Here is a 15,390-nt window from a genome sequence, read left to right on the forward strand (position 1 = left end):
CATTAAAGGATTAAAGGGCGGCGGGGGAATTCATAGGAAGTGGATCTTTAGTGGGGGATCTACCGTCTGCTTACTTTGATTTGAAGCTGTAGTTTTATTTGTCAAATCAAGAAAATAAGTGCGTGCTTTGATCAAGCCCAACCACAGTACTGACGCTGTAGCACTGCTTTTAAAGAAAAAAAACACTTGGCACCACATCTAAAAAAAAAATAAAAAAAAAAGTGTCATATTTTCTTCGTACCCCTCCCTTTCTTTTGGTTTTCATAATAAAACCAAATGGACGACCAAAGTGTTTAGATCAATTACACCCAGGTGAGGGTGTGTTTCTTTTACGAGACAAAACCTTGACAGATGATCCGGTGTGTCAAGCCGACACAGTGGAGGATCAGAGAGTCGCCACGGAAGCAAAGTGTGTGTGGCAGCGCACCGCAGTGTTACGTGTCACACGACAACCCCGAGGCCTTTGTGTGTAATTACACAAGAAAATTACATTATTTTCCAAACAAAGCAAAAACGACTACTTAGCAGTCACGTGCATAGACACACGTACAGTATAAATATATAAAAAGGGGGGAGCAACTACCAACTTGTAATTAACTGCCTTTTTTGTCTAAGAATTGTGTTACCCTATTAGAGAACCAAATACTAATACTGTAAAACACTAATCTCTATGGGCTCATTGGATATTTTTTTTATGAAAGTATTGCTGGCCAGCCGGTATCATTGAGCAGGCATACTACCAGCATAGGTAAGGTTAGGGCTGCATCCCAAATGGCACCCTATTCCTTATATAGTCAAAAGTAGAGCATTATGTAGGGTAACAAGGCCCCATTTGGGACACCAACTGGAGGAAATGGCCTCCTTGAACCAGGTGGCTCTTTTCCCTTTAAACTACATTTAATTCAATCCCTCAATATTGCCAATTAAAACTGATGACATCACAGGGATCTGTCACCACAGAGGGACATTGAGAAAGACAAGAAACATGGAGGCAGACAGGGGCTGCCTTGTGTGGAGTGAAGCCCTGGTCTGTCTGACAACTGGTGCTGGCCACAAGAAAGAGAAGCCCTGGCCTAAAGATTTAATGCCCTCAGATTCCAGACAGAACCGTGAGGAGACTCGGGCTCTGCTTACATAAGGTCTGAGAAAAACAAGGCCATCCACATAAAAAAAGGGAGGAAAACATGTTGAGGTAAGACAGTCCTACAAGAGCTCTGTATTTACTTTCAAAGACAATTTACTGCGATCCAATGACAATGGCATTTTTACCTCATCCACAATTTTCTTCCTGTGTGTCTCCTTGCCAGCGTGAATAAATGACTGTCAGTTGGCCAAGTGCACGCCGCTACCACCCACCCATAATGCACTGGCCTGGCTGGCGGGCCCATTAAGACTTCAAAGCGGAGACACATCAAACAAAACAAATCAACATGAATTCCATTGGTCCTGCTCTACTGTAATACTACCTCCCAACTCTACAACTTAGACTACTACCCTTCATGTCCGGTTGAAGGTAGTCTACATGTTCCACTCTGCCCACTTCAGAACAGCAGCCAACCCACACCTAAAGCATACCCAAACTACAGCCACACACTCCCCTCTAGGACCCGATAAAAACTGAGTTACGGAGAAGGCGGACAGAATCAAAGAATCCAGACATTAAAACAACATTTAAAAATGGATTGAACTTAGTAGGAAATCAACTAAAATGTTTTGAATTTATTAAAAAATGCATTCATTTGCCCAAGATTATCATAAGACATGAACAAAATGCATCAGTGATTCATATTTTCCTTCAACTTTCTGAAATGGCACAGGAATGCCCGCGTCTGTGTGCGTGTTGGTCTACCACTAGAATGATGATTATTTGCGTCAATCCAGTGGCCATTTGTCGTGCAAACACTGCAATCAGATGAGCACTACAGAAACATTGCTAACAGAGGTCTAATGATTTTTAGAGCGAAAAACAGAAACCTGAAAAATAAAACCAAATCAGACTAATTTAACTGATTTGTAGGGCCCCAGACCCATCACCTAAACCCGGTCTTAGTGGGTGGCTCCCTGGACTTCACATTCACCCAAGCCCCAGGCTTCTGTTCTGACTAGGCCTGGCTGGTGCCTGCTGTGCTGGGAGGAGATAAAGAGGAGATGAAAGGAGAAAGATCTAGTACTCTAAATGAAAGATGAATCATCATGTCCTTCCTTGCCCCGAACAAATTAATATAGAGAAAATTAAGAATGACAGCGGCTGACTTGATACAGATAGGGACGGACATACAGGGCCGGACATGATGTAGCTACCGCCTCTCCCATCTCTCAGCACTGAACTCCTCAGGGCTGGGGCCCTGGAGCCCTACAGCTGGGGATTAGAGACTACCAACCTGCCCCTGCTTTTAGAGAAGGAGACATAACTGTCACACCTGTAGGATATTTTCCACTCCTGCTCCAGTGTAAGGTAGATGCGTGAAGAGGTAAATTGAAGGGGAAAGGCAGGCAGAGTTTAGTTCCAAGGAGTCATTGACGGGACAATGCCATTTATGTCACCCCGCTCCTCCGCTCTCTCCACTGGCTTCCAGTTGAAGCTCGCATCTGCTACAAGTCCATGGTGCTTGCCTACGGAGCTGTGAGGGGAACGGCACCTCCGTACCTTCAGGCTCTGATCAGGCCCTACACCCAAACAAGGGCACTGCGTTCATCCACCTCTGGCCTGCTCGCCTCCCTACCTCTGAGGAAGCACAGTTCCCGCTCAGCCCAGTCAAAACTGTTCGCTGCTCTGGCACCCCAATGGTGGAACAAGCTCCCTCACGACGCCAGGACAGCGGAGTCAATCACCACCTTCCGGAGACACCTGAAACCCCACCTCTTTAAGGAATACCTGGGATAGGATAAAGTAATCCTTCTAACCCCCCCCCCCACCAATAAAGATATAGATGTACTATTGTAAAGTGGTTGTTCCACTGGATATCATAAGGTGAATGCACCAATTTGTAAGTCGCTCTGGATAAGAGCGTCTGCTAAATGACTTAAATGTAAATGTTTTGTTTGATGGATTGACGCTATTCATAATTCTACAGATGTCACCCTGACAATGACACGCTAGACTAGAGAAAATACTACATGCCTGCACGGAAAGGTCAGGTCCAAGAGCTTTGGATTGTTGGGACAAATAAGTTCCGTTCATTGTGACCCCGTTGAGAAAATAACCTCATTCCAGCTCTAAATGAGAGAGAGGACACTGCCTGGAACTTGGCTGTTGAAGGCTGGGCTAGTGTTAGGGCTAAGGGAGGGTTTTACAACCAAACACATTTTGCAACAAAAACAAGCATTTCTCATTGGACTAGTTCAGGTTAGTCCCTCCCAGTTAGTCCCTCCCAGTTTTAGTTGGTTTTCTTCAGGTTGGAGCCTACCTAGTGAACATAACCCTACTGCCTGGCCCCTAGGGCAGGAACCTGCAGTGTAATCAGGGCCCTGGACAAATTACAGGCAGAAGGCCACAGCTAATTGGGGTTCAACCCAGGGCTGAGGGAGAGGTTGTCCATTAAACTAATATTCTTAAGTCATGGAGTGCATTCCAGCGCACAGCGTCAACACTCAGCGAGGTCTGATTATTCCAGGCATTTTAAGTGTCCAGGCGCAGCAGTCACTTTATTTTTTGTTACAAAAAAGCTTTCAGCAGGAAAATAACAGTATTGTAGTTTGAGTCGCCTGTTAATGCATTTTTTAGATACGCAGCGAGAGAGGAATTTAACTAAAGTTCAAAGGTGCTGTCAATGGCTCCCGCAATGTTTTGTAGAACAACAAGAAGTGCACGACGAGGGGACAGTACTGTGTGTGTGCATGTCTGTCAGCCAGTGAGTTCATGTTTGTGTAAAGTGCAATGAAAATCTATTACGCGTTTCAGAACCCAACTGTAATCTTGCCAGCCGTTGAAATGAGACCTCATCCATCTTTCAGAGAAACAACTTAAGTGGGAGAAAAAGGGAAAAAAATTTGACCACTCGGGACCGATTACAGTGATTTTAATGTTTTGTAAGTCTGGGGTTGACCAGGGGAAGATGTTAAAAGCAGAATCATTAAAGTTTTGAGCTATTAACCACCCATACAGTGCCAAAAACCAAAGATTTGGCTTTTGTTCTCCATGTAAAACAAAGTTCATCACGGGGAGGGGATATAGTCCACAATAATACATGCATTAATAATACAGCAGGCCAATATACACAGCTAATTGTGCTTTTCTTCACAGTCCTTTACCGATGGTCATATCTCACTGCAATAACAAGACAATGTCTGAAACCAAACCAAGACTGCCCAGGCAGGCTACTCTGCATGACAATTTTGACACACGCGCACACAGCTGTGACGCAACTGACCTGGTTGATGGAGTTGGCGGTGCAGGAGGCGAGCCCTGTCCCGAGGGATGCCAGGAAGAAGGTGGCAGGGTCAAAGGGCACTGGAGCCATGGCAAAACCAGCTGCTGCCGTCCACACTACTAATGCTGAAACAACCAGACAACAATATCAACATCACACACAAGCAACATGCATGCTTATCATACTTGAATACCCACCATCATTTCCATATCAATTATAGGACTACAGCTTTAGGCAATTACTGGCAAAACAGGATCAGGAATGCAAACTGATGAGTGCCAGAAAAAGGTGACACGGAAACACAAGAAAATTCTGTGTAAACTGCTAGAAAGTTTGGTTAATTTCGGAGTGGGTTGTCACGATAACAACATTTTACTAACGATGTGATACAAGGTCAAGTATCACGATAGAGTTTTCTATACATTCTGCACCTGTGCTACACAAAAAAACTGTCCCTGATATTCACACCTCTACTCAATACAACACATTGAATGGGCTACTGCAGAAAATGGCTGATTTGCTCATATCCAAAGGCCTACCTGTGATTTGGCAGGAGGAATGTAATCAAAATATAAACACATATTGATCTGCAATTTCATTGTGGCAGTAAGGGGAAGAAAACACTATATGAAACCATGTTTAGTAGGGCCCGGAATTGCCAGGAACCTCACGATACGATATTATCACGATACTTGGCTGCCGATGCGATATGAATTGCGATTCGATGTTCCAAACATATTGCTCACCATATGTCTGCTGCAGAAAATCAAGAAAGCGCCATTAGAAAAAAAAGTAATGGAAATAAGTGCTGAAAACAAAAATCGGCTCCTATTTAAAAAGATGGAGAACAATCTATGAAGGAAAAATACTGGAGTTTTGGTGCAGGTACAGCCAACTAGTGAAAAAAGTATGTTGCAATAGTCAAAACCATACATCGTCAAAAATAATATCCGTTATGTAACTGTATCGACCCCCCCCACATTACTAGCCTACTCTTCAGACAACTTTACACACTCCCCCCTCCCCATCTCACACACAGCTCCCAAAAGTTAGGCACCAAACCAAATTTAAGGAACACCAGAAAAAGATTGATCAGGCAACTGCATGCTAAATTTGAAGATATTGGATAAAGCACTCATTCTGACAGGCCATCCCGCTCTGAACTCTTTGATATTCTCATTGAAGGACGCGTGAGGATTCATTCTGTGCTCAGTCAATTTCAATACGAGAAACATACCCCCCCACACCAAACTGTTTTTCTTAGGATCTACACGATTCATGTGGACAACCCATTTTGGAATCAAAATGGCGAATATCACTGGAAAGTGATGAGTTTGCATCCCCGAGTATATGCGAATGCCAAAAGTTCCCATCTTTGTGAAAGGTGAAGTAATACTCTAGACCGAATTGTGCATATGCTTGATTAAAAATAAGAAATGCTTTCATACGTGTTCCTTCGGTTTTACGGACAATTTAAAAAAAAGCCTCAAATCATAACACTGTCAATGCTTGCTAAAGTTTGATCACTAAGCAATTAAGACTTGATTTTGGTTACCAAGTAGTCTGGCGTGCTTAGCCTAGTCCTTAACATACCTGTGAGTTTGATTTTGGAAAGTTTGGCGTACACATCTGGAAGCTCAGCCAGGTCCACCTTGAGCTCCTTCCACTGCCTCTCCAGCCGAGCCTCCCTGGCTTCATCAGACTCCACCTGCACATGGGGCACCTCTAACATGTCAGTCCCAGACTCAGCTGCACTGGACACAGCCTTCGGCTGTGGTGGTGACACAGTCTTGCTGGAGGGAGGTTTCAACACAGCAAGTTTCTCCTGTGCTGCCACAGTCGAGACAGGACTTGAGACAGGTGTTGCAGTCATATTTGTGGTTGTGGTATCTGGCTGTGGTGTGACATCGGTGACCACAGGCACAAGGTCGATGGTTGGGACCTGCTGGATCTGACTGTCCATGCCGTCATCACGATGGTCCTCGAGGACGGTCAAGATGGCTGTCTGCTTAGGTTTAGCTCTCTGATAGAGGGCATTGTTACTCCTCATCACATACTGGGAAGAGGGAGGTAAAGCAGATAGTGTGTGTGAAGATAAAGGTGGTCTGTCATTGGCACATATTCCTCCATTGAAAGTACAAGCAGTGAAAGTCATACTTGTACATTGGCACAACATGCAGCTGACAAAAACATGTAACACAGAGCTAGTCGTCCTCTTATTTTTTGATCAATAAGTGGCGGCTGCCCATGACATAGCCTATACAGCTGCAATTATAATAGAGCTAATCCTGTGTACATGTCCTGACATTACCTGGTACATATAGGCCAACTAGGTTACATGAGCATGGACTGAAAAGTCAATTGGTATGATAGACAACATTCTGTCCTTAGATTGTGCCCTATCACTTACAAAACAGTGTTGTTGTTGCCTGCTAAAATGGGCGGCATGTGACTTACTTGGCGCTTCAAGAAGTTGAGGTGCTGAAACGTGATCCATTGTGATGGGTCTCTCCTGGACATCTGGATGAGGCTGCGAGCACTCTTGTGATTTCTAATGGCATTTCGACCTAGTAGTTTCTGGTTCACACTCACACCAACCACACCTATAAACACAAAACAAACCTGTTCATGACATGAATATGCATCATCTGGCCAAAATGTCCACTGTTGAGGACTTGCTAGAAAAGTAAGTTATGCTTCTCTGCTATAACAGAGGTTAGCCCAACAATGGACTAAAGGAGCCTAACGTTTCTCCTTATAGTCCAAGGACCTTACATGGTTTTGTTTAAAAGCGAATTGGCTCTGGAAGAACTATGACCTGTGTAAGGCAATCAAAGTGGCAAAACGTCAGTATAGAGACAAAGTGGAGTCACAATTCAACAGCTCAAACATGAGACGCATGTGGCAGGAACTCCAGACAATCCCGGATTATAAAAGGGAAATCCAGCCACATCAAACACCAAAGCTTCGCTTCCGGACAAGCGAAACGCCGTCGCCCGCTTCGAGTTAAACACTGAGCCGCTGACGTGGTCCGCCACTCACGAGGATTGTGTGCTCCCGATCTCTGTAGGCGACGTACAGTAAATCAGACATTTAAGAATGTTAACCCTCGCAAGGCTGCCGGCCCAGAAGGCATCCCAAGCATTGTCCTCAGAGCATGTGCAGACCAGCTGGCTGGAATGTTTAGGGATTTTCAATCTCTCAGTCCGTTGTCCCACTTCAAGATGTCCACCATCGTTCCTGTACCCATGAAAGCGAAGGTAAATTAACTAAATGACTATCACCCTGTAGGACTCACTTCTGTAATCATGAAGTGCTTTGAGAGGCTAGTTAAGGACCATATCACCTCCATTCTACCTGACACCCTAGATCCACTACAATTTGCATACTGCCCCAACAGGTCCACATACAACGCAACCGCCATTGCACTACACAATGCCCTAACCCACCTGGACAAGAGGAATACCCATGTAAGAATGCAGTTCAGCCTTCAACACCATAGTGCCCTTCAAGCTCATCACTAAGCTCAGGGCTTGAACCCCTCCCTGTGCAACTGGATCCTGGACTTCCTGACAGGCCAAGCCCATGTGATGAACGTAGGCAACAACACCTCCGCCACGCTGACCCTCGGGGGTCTAGGAAACTGATGGACAATATTTTAGGACGAAATTCAATATTACATTTGACAATGTTGAAGACAAACATTTCCCAGACAGCCTTGTATGTATTACATACATTTTTAAATCAAACAATACATTTGACTTTGTTTTTACCAAAATTACATAACGGTAATACTTTTGTTTGAGTTGCAAATCTCTTGATAAACTAGGGAAATTTAGATGGCATAGGCTTACTCCCAATACATGTGAATGCATATTCAATAGGAGTATGTGTATGCATTGAGTTATTGAGCTTGTTTTGGCTGATCAGTGGAGTCTATGGTGCTACAGATGACAAACTGTTTGCCTTCCGTTCGAGAGTTACAGCCTACTGATCAACAGTTGCATAGAGAAGCGTCACTCCAGCATGTCACGCCTCTGTGGAAGGACATATGCACAGCTGTTATTTTTTATTTATTTATTAATTAAAGGTTAACTAGGCAAGTCAGTTAACCTCTCTTGGGTATGTGGGATGTGACCATCCCACCTGTGGGACACACTATTCAATAGCCAGTGAAATAGCAGAGCGCCAAATTTAAAACAACAAATCTCATAATTCAAATTTCTCAAACATAGAACTATTATACACCATTTTAAAGATAAAATTCTCCTTAATCTAACCAGTGTCCGATTTCAAAAAGGCTTTACGGCGAAAGCATAATATTAGATTATGTTAGGACAGCACGTAAACGAGAAAAACCACAGCCATTTTCCAAGCAAGGAGAGGCGTCACAAAAACCAGAAATACAGCTAAAATTAATCACTAACCTTTGATGATCTTCATCAGATGGCACTCATAGGACTTCATGTATGTTTTGCTCGATCAAGTTCATATCCAAAAACCCCATTTTACATTGGCGTGTAATGTTCAGAAATGTTTTGCCTCCCAAAACTTCCGGTGAATGAGAACATCAATTTACAGAAATACTCATCATAAACGTTGATAAAATATAGAACAGTTATTGAAAGAATTATAGATACACCTCTCCTTAATGCAACCGCTGTGTCAGATTTGAAAAAAGCTTCACGGAGAAAGCACACTTTGCAATAATCTGAGTACAGTGCTCAGAGAACAACAACCGCCATTATAGAAAGGTGCCATGTTGGAGTCAAAAAAAGTCAGAAATAGTGTTATAAATATTCACTTACCTTTGATAATCTCCGTCGGAATGCACTCCCAGGCATCCCAGTTCCGCCATAAATGTTTGTTTTGTTTCGATAACGTCCATATTAATATCCAAATACGTCTGTTTTGTTCACGCATTCAGACGAGTTATCCAAATGTGCCATGCTCGCGCATTTTGTTGAGACGAAAAGTCCAAAAAGTTATACTATAGTTTGGTTTGTAGAAACATGTCAAACGATGTATAGCATCAATCTATACACCTACAGGAGACAGCGCGCGCCCCATCCACATCGATGGGGCCACAGAGGAGTGGGTCAGAAGATTAAAGTTCCTTGGTGTGCACATCACTGATGACCTGAAATGGTCCCTTTACAAAGTGTGGTGAAGGCACAACAGTGCCTTTTCAAACTCAGGAGGCTGAAATAATTCCAGAACCAGACACCTTAGCCACACCTCAAGCCGTGTCTAGACTTAACAGTTCATGCAGCTTTAGTATTCTGATCATAGAATTCCGAACGAGTAATGCCTCTACACCTACATTTAAATGTGTCTACCGTGTCCAGATTCCCTTTTCCCGCGCTATATTCAAATGCCAGTATGCATTCTACAAATGGTGGAATAGGCAAAATATGATAAACACTGACGGCAGTAGCCAAATACTGTAGCTAACTAGCCAGCAAGCAACGCTAAAAGGACTGCAAACGGGTTAGCATAAGTCTAGCCCAAAAAAATATTATAATTCTAAACATTAGCTAGCTGGCTAACATTTATTAGGCAAGCAATCACATTCCTCACACGATAGGAACACATTTTCTTCAACATTATAATGAAAAGGTGCCTCTAGGTCTCTTGCCTTTGTGCTTAGGGTCGTTGTCCTGTTGGAAGGTGAACCTTCACCCCAGTCTGAGGTCCTGAGCAGGTTTTCATCAAGGATCTCACTGTACTTTGCTCCGTTCATCTTTCCCTCGATCCTAACTAGTCTCCCAATCCCTGCCACTGAAAAACATCCCCACAGCATGATACTGCCACCACGCTTCACCGAAGAGATGGTGCCAGGTTTCCTCCAGACGTGACGCTTTGCATTCATGCCAAAGAGTTCGAGCTTGGTTTCATCAGACCACAGAATCTTGTTTTTCATGGTCAGTGTCTTTCGGTGCCTTTTGGCAAACTCAAAGCAGGCGGTCATGTGCCTTTTATTGAGGAGTGGCTTCCGTCTGGCCACTCTACCATAAAGGCCTGATTGGTGGAGTGTTGTAGAGATGGTTGCCCTTCTGGAAGGTTCTCCCATCTCCACAGAAAAACTCTAGAGCTCTGTCAGAGTTTCCATCAGGTTTTTGGTCATCTCCCTGACCTCATGGCTTGGTTGTTGCACTGACATGCACTGTGGGACCTTTATATAGACAGGTGTGTGCCTTTCCAAATCATGTCCAATCAATTGAATTGTAAAGGTGGAATCCAGTCAAGTTGTAGAAACATCAAGGATGATCAATGAAAACAGGATGCACCTGAGCTCTATTTCGAGTCTCATAGCAAAGGGTCTGAATTCTTATGTAAATTAGGTATCTGTTTTTTATTTAACAAATCAGCAAACATTTCTAAAAACCTGTTTTCGCTTTGTCATTATGTGGCATTGTGTGCAGATCGACGAGGATTACTTGACTTAATCGGTTATATTAGAAGGCTGTAACTACACAAAATGTGGAAAAAGTCAAGGGGTCTGAATACTTTCCGAAGGCACTGTAATTTGCACAGGTACTGTAGGCCACTCAGTCTACCGTCTTTGTTTCCTAAACAAACACTAAAATGGAAATATGCCGTGTGGGAACACTAACATTATAAAAAGGTGTGTAGTAATGTTACTTTATTATTATTTCTGCTGATATTAAAGATATGCTCCTTATATTTCCCAAACCGTACCGCAAACGATGCGTGTTAATGTTTAGACCAAGCGTCGGGGCGCTTAACAAAATACCTATGGGCAGAAGATATCGTTAATGGGGTATCGAGTTACAGATAGCCCAGCTAACGTCAGCAACTTGTATGGTGCTAGCATTAACTAGCCAGGCAGCTAGATAACTCTTCAACGCAAAGCATAATTGACGGGTTTGTTGCTGGCACTGCAACACCACACGATGTGTCTAGCGATAAGTCAAATGACTAGATGAATCGAGATTTATTCGAGAATAGATTGGCACACATTGGCTGGATTAAATCGAAGGTCATACAGCATTGCTAACTGACAGACATCTACATAACATACCGGTACACATAGCTAACAGTTTTATGTTAGCAAGCTTACCTAACCGAGCAAACGTGGGTATTTTCGACCCACAAAAGCAGAATAAGTAACATTTTATTCGGGTGCATCAGAATGATAAGCACATTATCTATGTGTTCACCTGTGAGTCTGCTACATGTCGATTTGTACATGTTTTTGTAGCATAAAGCCGGCTCCCTTATGTCCTCTTCACATGTAGCAAGTCGCCATTTTGACCTCGTCTGAGCGTGGGAATCCCTTCCGGTGAGACAGACTGCGCAAGCGCATTTCAGATGACTTCAGACACCTCATTTGAACGCATAATTTAGTCATAATCATTTAAAGTCATACGTGCACCTTAACACACAACACATGTGACACTGGCAGGTGTTATAACGCTGAACAGAGACAAACACTCATGTAGCACATCTAGTCCTTTTCTTTTTTATTAGTAAGTAGTGACAGCTCATGATGTAGCATTTTTTTATTTATTTTTTATTAAACCTTTATTTAACCAGGTAGGCTAGTTGAGAACAAGTTCTCATTTGCAACTGCGACCTGGCCAAGATAGAGCATAGCAATTCGACACATACAACACAGAGTTACATGGAAAAAACAAAACATAAAAAAAGTATATATACAGTGAGTGCAAATGAGGTAAGATAAGGGAGTTAAGGCAATAAATAGGCCATGGTGGCGAAGTAATTACAATATAGCAATTAAACACTGGAATGGTAGATATGCAGAAGATGAATGTGCAAGTAGGGATACTGGGGTGCAAAGGAGCAAGATAAATAAATAAATACATTATGGGGATGAGGTAGGTAGATAAATGGGCTGTTTACAGATGGGCTATGTACAGGTGCAGTGATCTGTGAGCTGCTCTGACAGCTGGTGCTTAAAGCTAGTGAGGGAGATATGAGTCTCCAGCTTCAGAGATTTTTGCAGTTCGTTCCAGTCATTGGCAGCAGAGAACTGGAAGGAAAGACGACCAAAGGAGGAATTGGCTTTGGGGGTGACGAGTGAGATATACCTGCTGGAGCGCGTGCTACAAGTAGGTGCTGCTATGGTGACCAGTGAGCTGAGATAAGGCGGGGCTTTACCTAGCAGAAACTTGTAGATAACCTGTAGCCAGTGGGTTTGGCGACGAGTATGAAGCGAGGGCCAACCAACGAGAGCGTACAGGTCGCAATGGTGGGTAGTGTATGGGGCTTTGGTGACAAAACGGATGGCACTGTGATAGACTGCATCCAATTTGTTGAGTAGAGAGTTGGAGGCTATTTTATAGATGACATCACCGAAGTCGAGGATCGGTAGGATGGTCAGTTTACGAGGGTATGTTTGGCAGCATGAAGGCACCGAAAGACACTGACCATGAAAAACAAGATTCTGTGGTCTGATGAATGTTGCGATATAGGAAGCCGATTCTAGATTTAATTTTGGATTGGAGATACTTAATGTGAGTCTGGAAGGAGAGTTTACAGTCTAACCAGACACCTAGATATTTGTAGTTGTCCACGTATTCTAAGTCAGAGCCGTCGAGAGTAGTGATGCTGGACGGGCGAGCAGGTGCGGGCAGTGATCGATTGAATAGCATGCATTTAGTTTTACTTGCGTTTAAGAGCAGTTGGAGGCCACGGAAGAAGAGTTGTATGGCATTGAAGCTCGTCTGGAGGTTAGTTAACACAGTGTCCAAAGAGGGGCCAGAAGTATACAGAATGGTGTCGTCTGCGTAGAGGTGGATCAGAGAATCACCAGCAGCAAGAGCAACATCATTGATGTATACAGAGAAGAGAGTCGGCCCGAGAATTTAACCCTGTGGCACCCCCATAGAGACTGCCAGAGGTCCGAACAACAGGCCCTCCGATTTGACACACTGAACTCTATCAGAGAAGTAGTTGGTAAACCAGGCGGGGAAATCATTTGAGAAACCAAGGCTGTCGAGTCTGCCAATAAGAATGTGGTGATTGACAGAGTCGAAAGCCTTGGCCAGGTCGATGAATACGGCTGCACAGTAATGTCTCTTATCGATGGCGGTTATGATGTCGTTTAGGACCTTGAGCATGGCTGAGGTGCACCCATGACCAGCTCTGAAACCAGATTGCATAGAGGAGAAGGTACGGTGGGATTCGAAATGGTCGGTAATCTGTTTGTTAACTTGGCTTTCGAAGACCTTAGAAAAACAGGGTAGGATAGATATAGGTCTGTAGCAGTTTGTGTCTAGAGTGTCACCCCCTTTGAAGAGGGGGATGACTGCGGCAGCTTTCCAGTCTTTGGGAATCTTAAACGATAAGAAAGAGAGGTTGAACAGGCTAGTAATAGGGGTTGCAACAATTTCTGCAGATCATTTTAGAAAGAAAGGGTCCAGATTGTCTAGCCTGGCTGATTTGTAGGGGTCCAGATTTTGCACCTCTTTCAGAACATCAGCTATCTGGATTTGGGTGAAGGAGAAATGTTGGGGGCTTTGGCGGGTTGCTGTGGAGGGTGCCGGGCAGTTGACCGGGGTAGAGGTAGCCAGGTGGAAAGCATGGCCAGCCGTAGAGAAATGCTTATTGAAATTCTCAATTATAGTGGATTTATTGGTGGTAACAGTGTTTCCTAGCCTCAGAGCAGTGGGTAGCTGGGAGGAGATGCCCTTATTCTCCATGGACTTTACAGTGTCCCAGAACTTTTTTGAGTTAGTGCTATTGAGTTAGTGAAATTATGTGCCCACTAGGTTACATGGGCCTTGCCTGAAAAAGAGCACACCATTGACAACAAGAAACAGAAATTCCAACACAGGGAAAAAGGGGAAACCTAAAGTTTAGTTTGTTTAAAGTTTTAAAATCTTCCGGTCCTGACGTCCGGTAGCGGTGCATGGGTAAAATCACTGGGGAAGCCGAGCCAGAAAAAAAGCCTTATTGCATTGTTTGCACTATAAATCCTGTTAGTTCATATGCCTTGCCACCGTGATATAGGCCTAAGGCCGAGACAATAAGAAGACACAGTAGCTAGGTTTCCATCCAATTGGCGACAGATTTTAATGCAAATATTCAAAAATCTGCAATGAAACATTATGCACATTTTCCCACCAGAGATGTTTCCATCAAATTGACCTGTTGCTGATAAAAGGCTGTGTGTCGTGATGCAGTGCACAAAAAAATACCTTTTGCACTTAAATCCCCATTTGTTTCCATTGAATTTTCAACTCTACTGATGATTTTCTCACAAAAAGTGATGCGTAATACAGTGAGTGTGCCCACTTTAGTATTGTCAGGTGCGCTCTAGCCAACAGCGCTATCTGTCCGCTGGAGTGCATGTATAGCCTACATGACGAGGACAACAACACAAGGAGATGCAACAATACACATTATTTCAATTTTTCAATATTACGGCGGGAACAATGTAATACTCTTTTTGACCAGACAGCATCAGATAGATGGGCTGTACATACAGAGACAGATGGGCTCTGTTTTACTCGCTGGGATGCTTTCTCCGGTGAGATACATTCAGCCTCTTACGAATTGAAGGACAATTATGAAACATAGAGAGATGAAAGATAAATTATTGTATGTATTTTTTTTTAAATACATTTTGGGGAAGCCTGGCTTGCCTTGGCATCCATGAATACATGCCAATGTAGATCACATGCCTGATGTCCTAGAAGAAAACAAAAAAGCGTACCTGTAGACTTCCACTCATTGCGCTAATTCCAAGTTAGCATTGGCTTGCGAAACTACCTCTAACTTCCTTCATACTCCATACAGAAACATAAAAATGGTATCCACGAGTTCATCTGACTCTGGGCAAGTAGATCATCTTAATTGCCAGAATCTTGCAGTATCCCTTCAATTCATGTGAAACTTGATGGTCCTGATTTCAATGAAGTCTACTGTTGTTTGTTTCTGCTCTTTTGCCAACTCCTCCTTATACAATGCCTTGCAAAAATATTCACCCCCTTGGGTTTTTCCTATTTTGTTGTATTACAACCTGTAAATT

General features: G+C 43.4%; 1 protein-coding gene across 1 annotated transcript in view; it reads right to left on the minus strand.

The window, feature by feature from the left end:
• Positions 1-11,671, minus strand: part of cox10 (cytochrome c oxidase assembly factor heme A:farnesyltransferase COX10) — a 68,185-nt gene extending 56,514 nt beyond the window's left edge. Inside the window, exons 1-4 of the mRNA XM_029765059.1 lie at positions 11,555-11,671; positions 6,828-6,973; positions 5,964-6,426; positions 4,371-4,495 (exon numbers count right to left, since the gene is read on the minus strand). Coding sequence (XP_029620919.1) covers positions 4,371-4,495; positions 5,964-6,426; positions 6,828-6,973; positions 11,555-11,585 — 765 coding nt within the window. The 5' untranslated portion in view covers positions 11,586-11,671. The remainder of the gene's footprint in view (positions 1-4,370; positions 4,496-5,963; positions 6,427-6,827; positions 6,974-11,554) is intronic.
• Positions 11,672-15,390: the final 3,719 nt, after the last annotated feature.

Source organism: Salmo trutta, chromosome 10 (assembly GCF_901001165.1).
Source record: "Salmo trutta chromosome 10, fSalTru1.1, whole genome shotgun sequence".
Taxonomy (NCBI): domain Eukaryota; kingdom Metazoa; phylum Chordata; class Actinopteri; order Salmoniformes; family Salmonidae; genus Salmo; species Salmo trutta.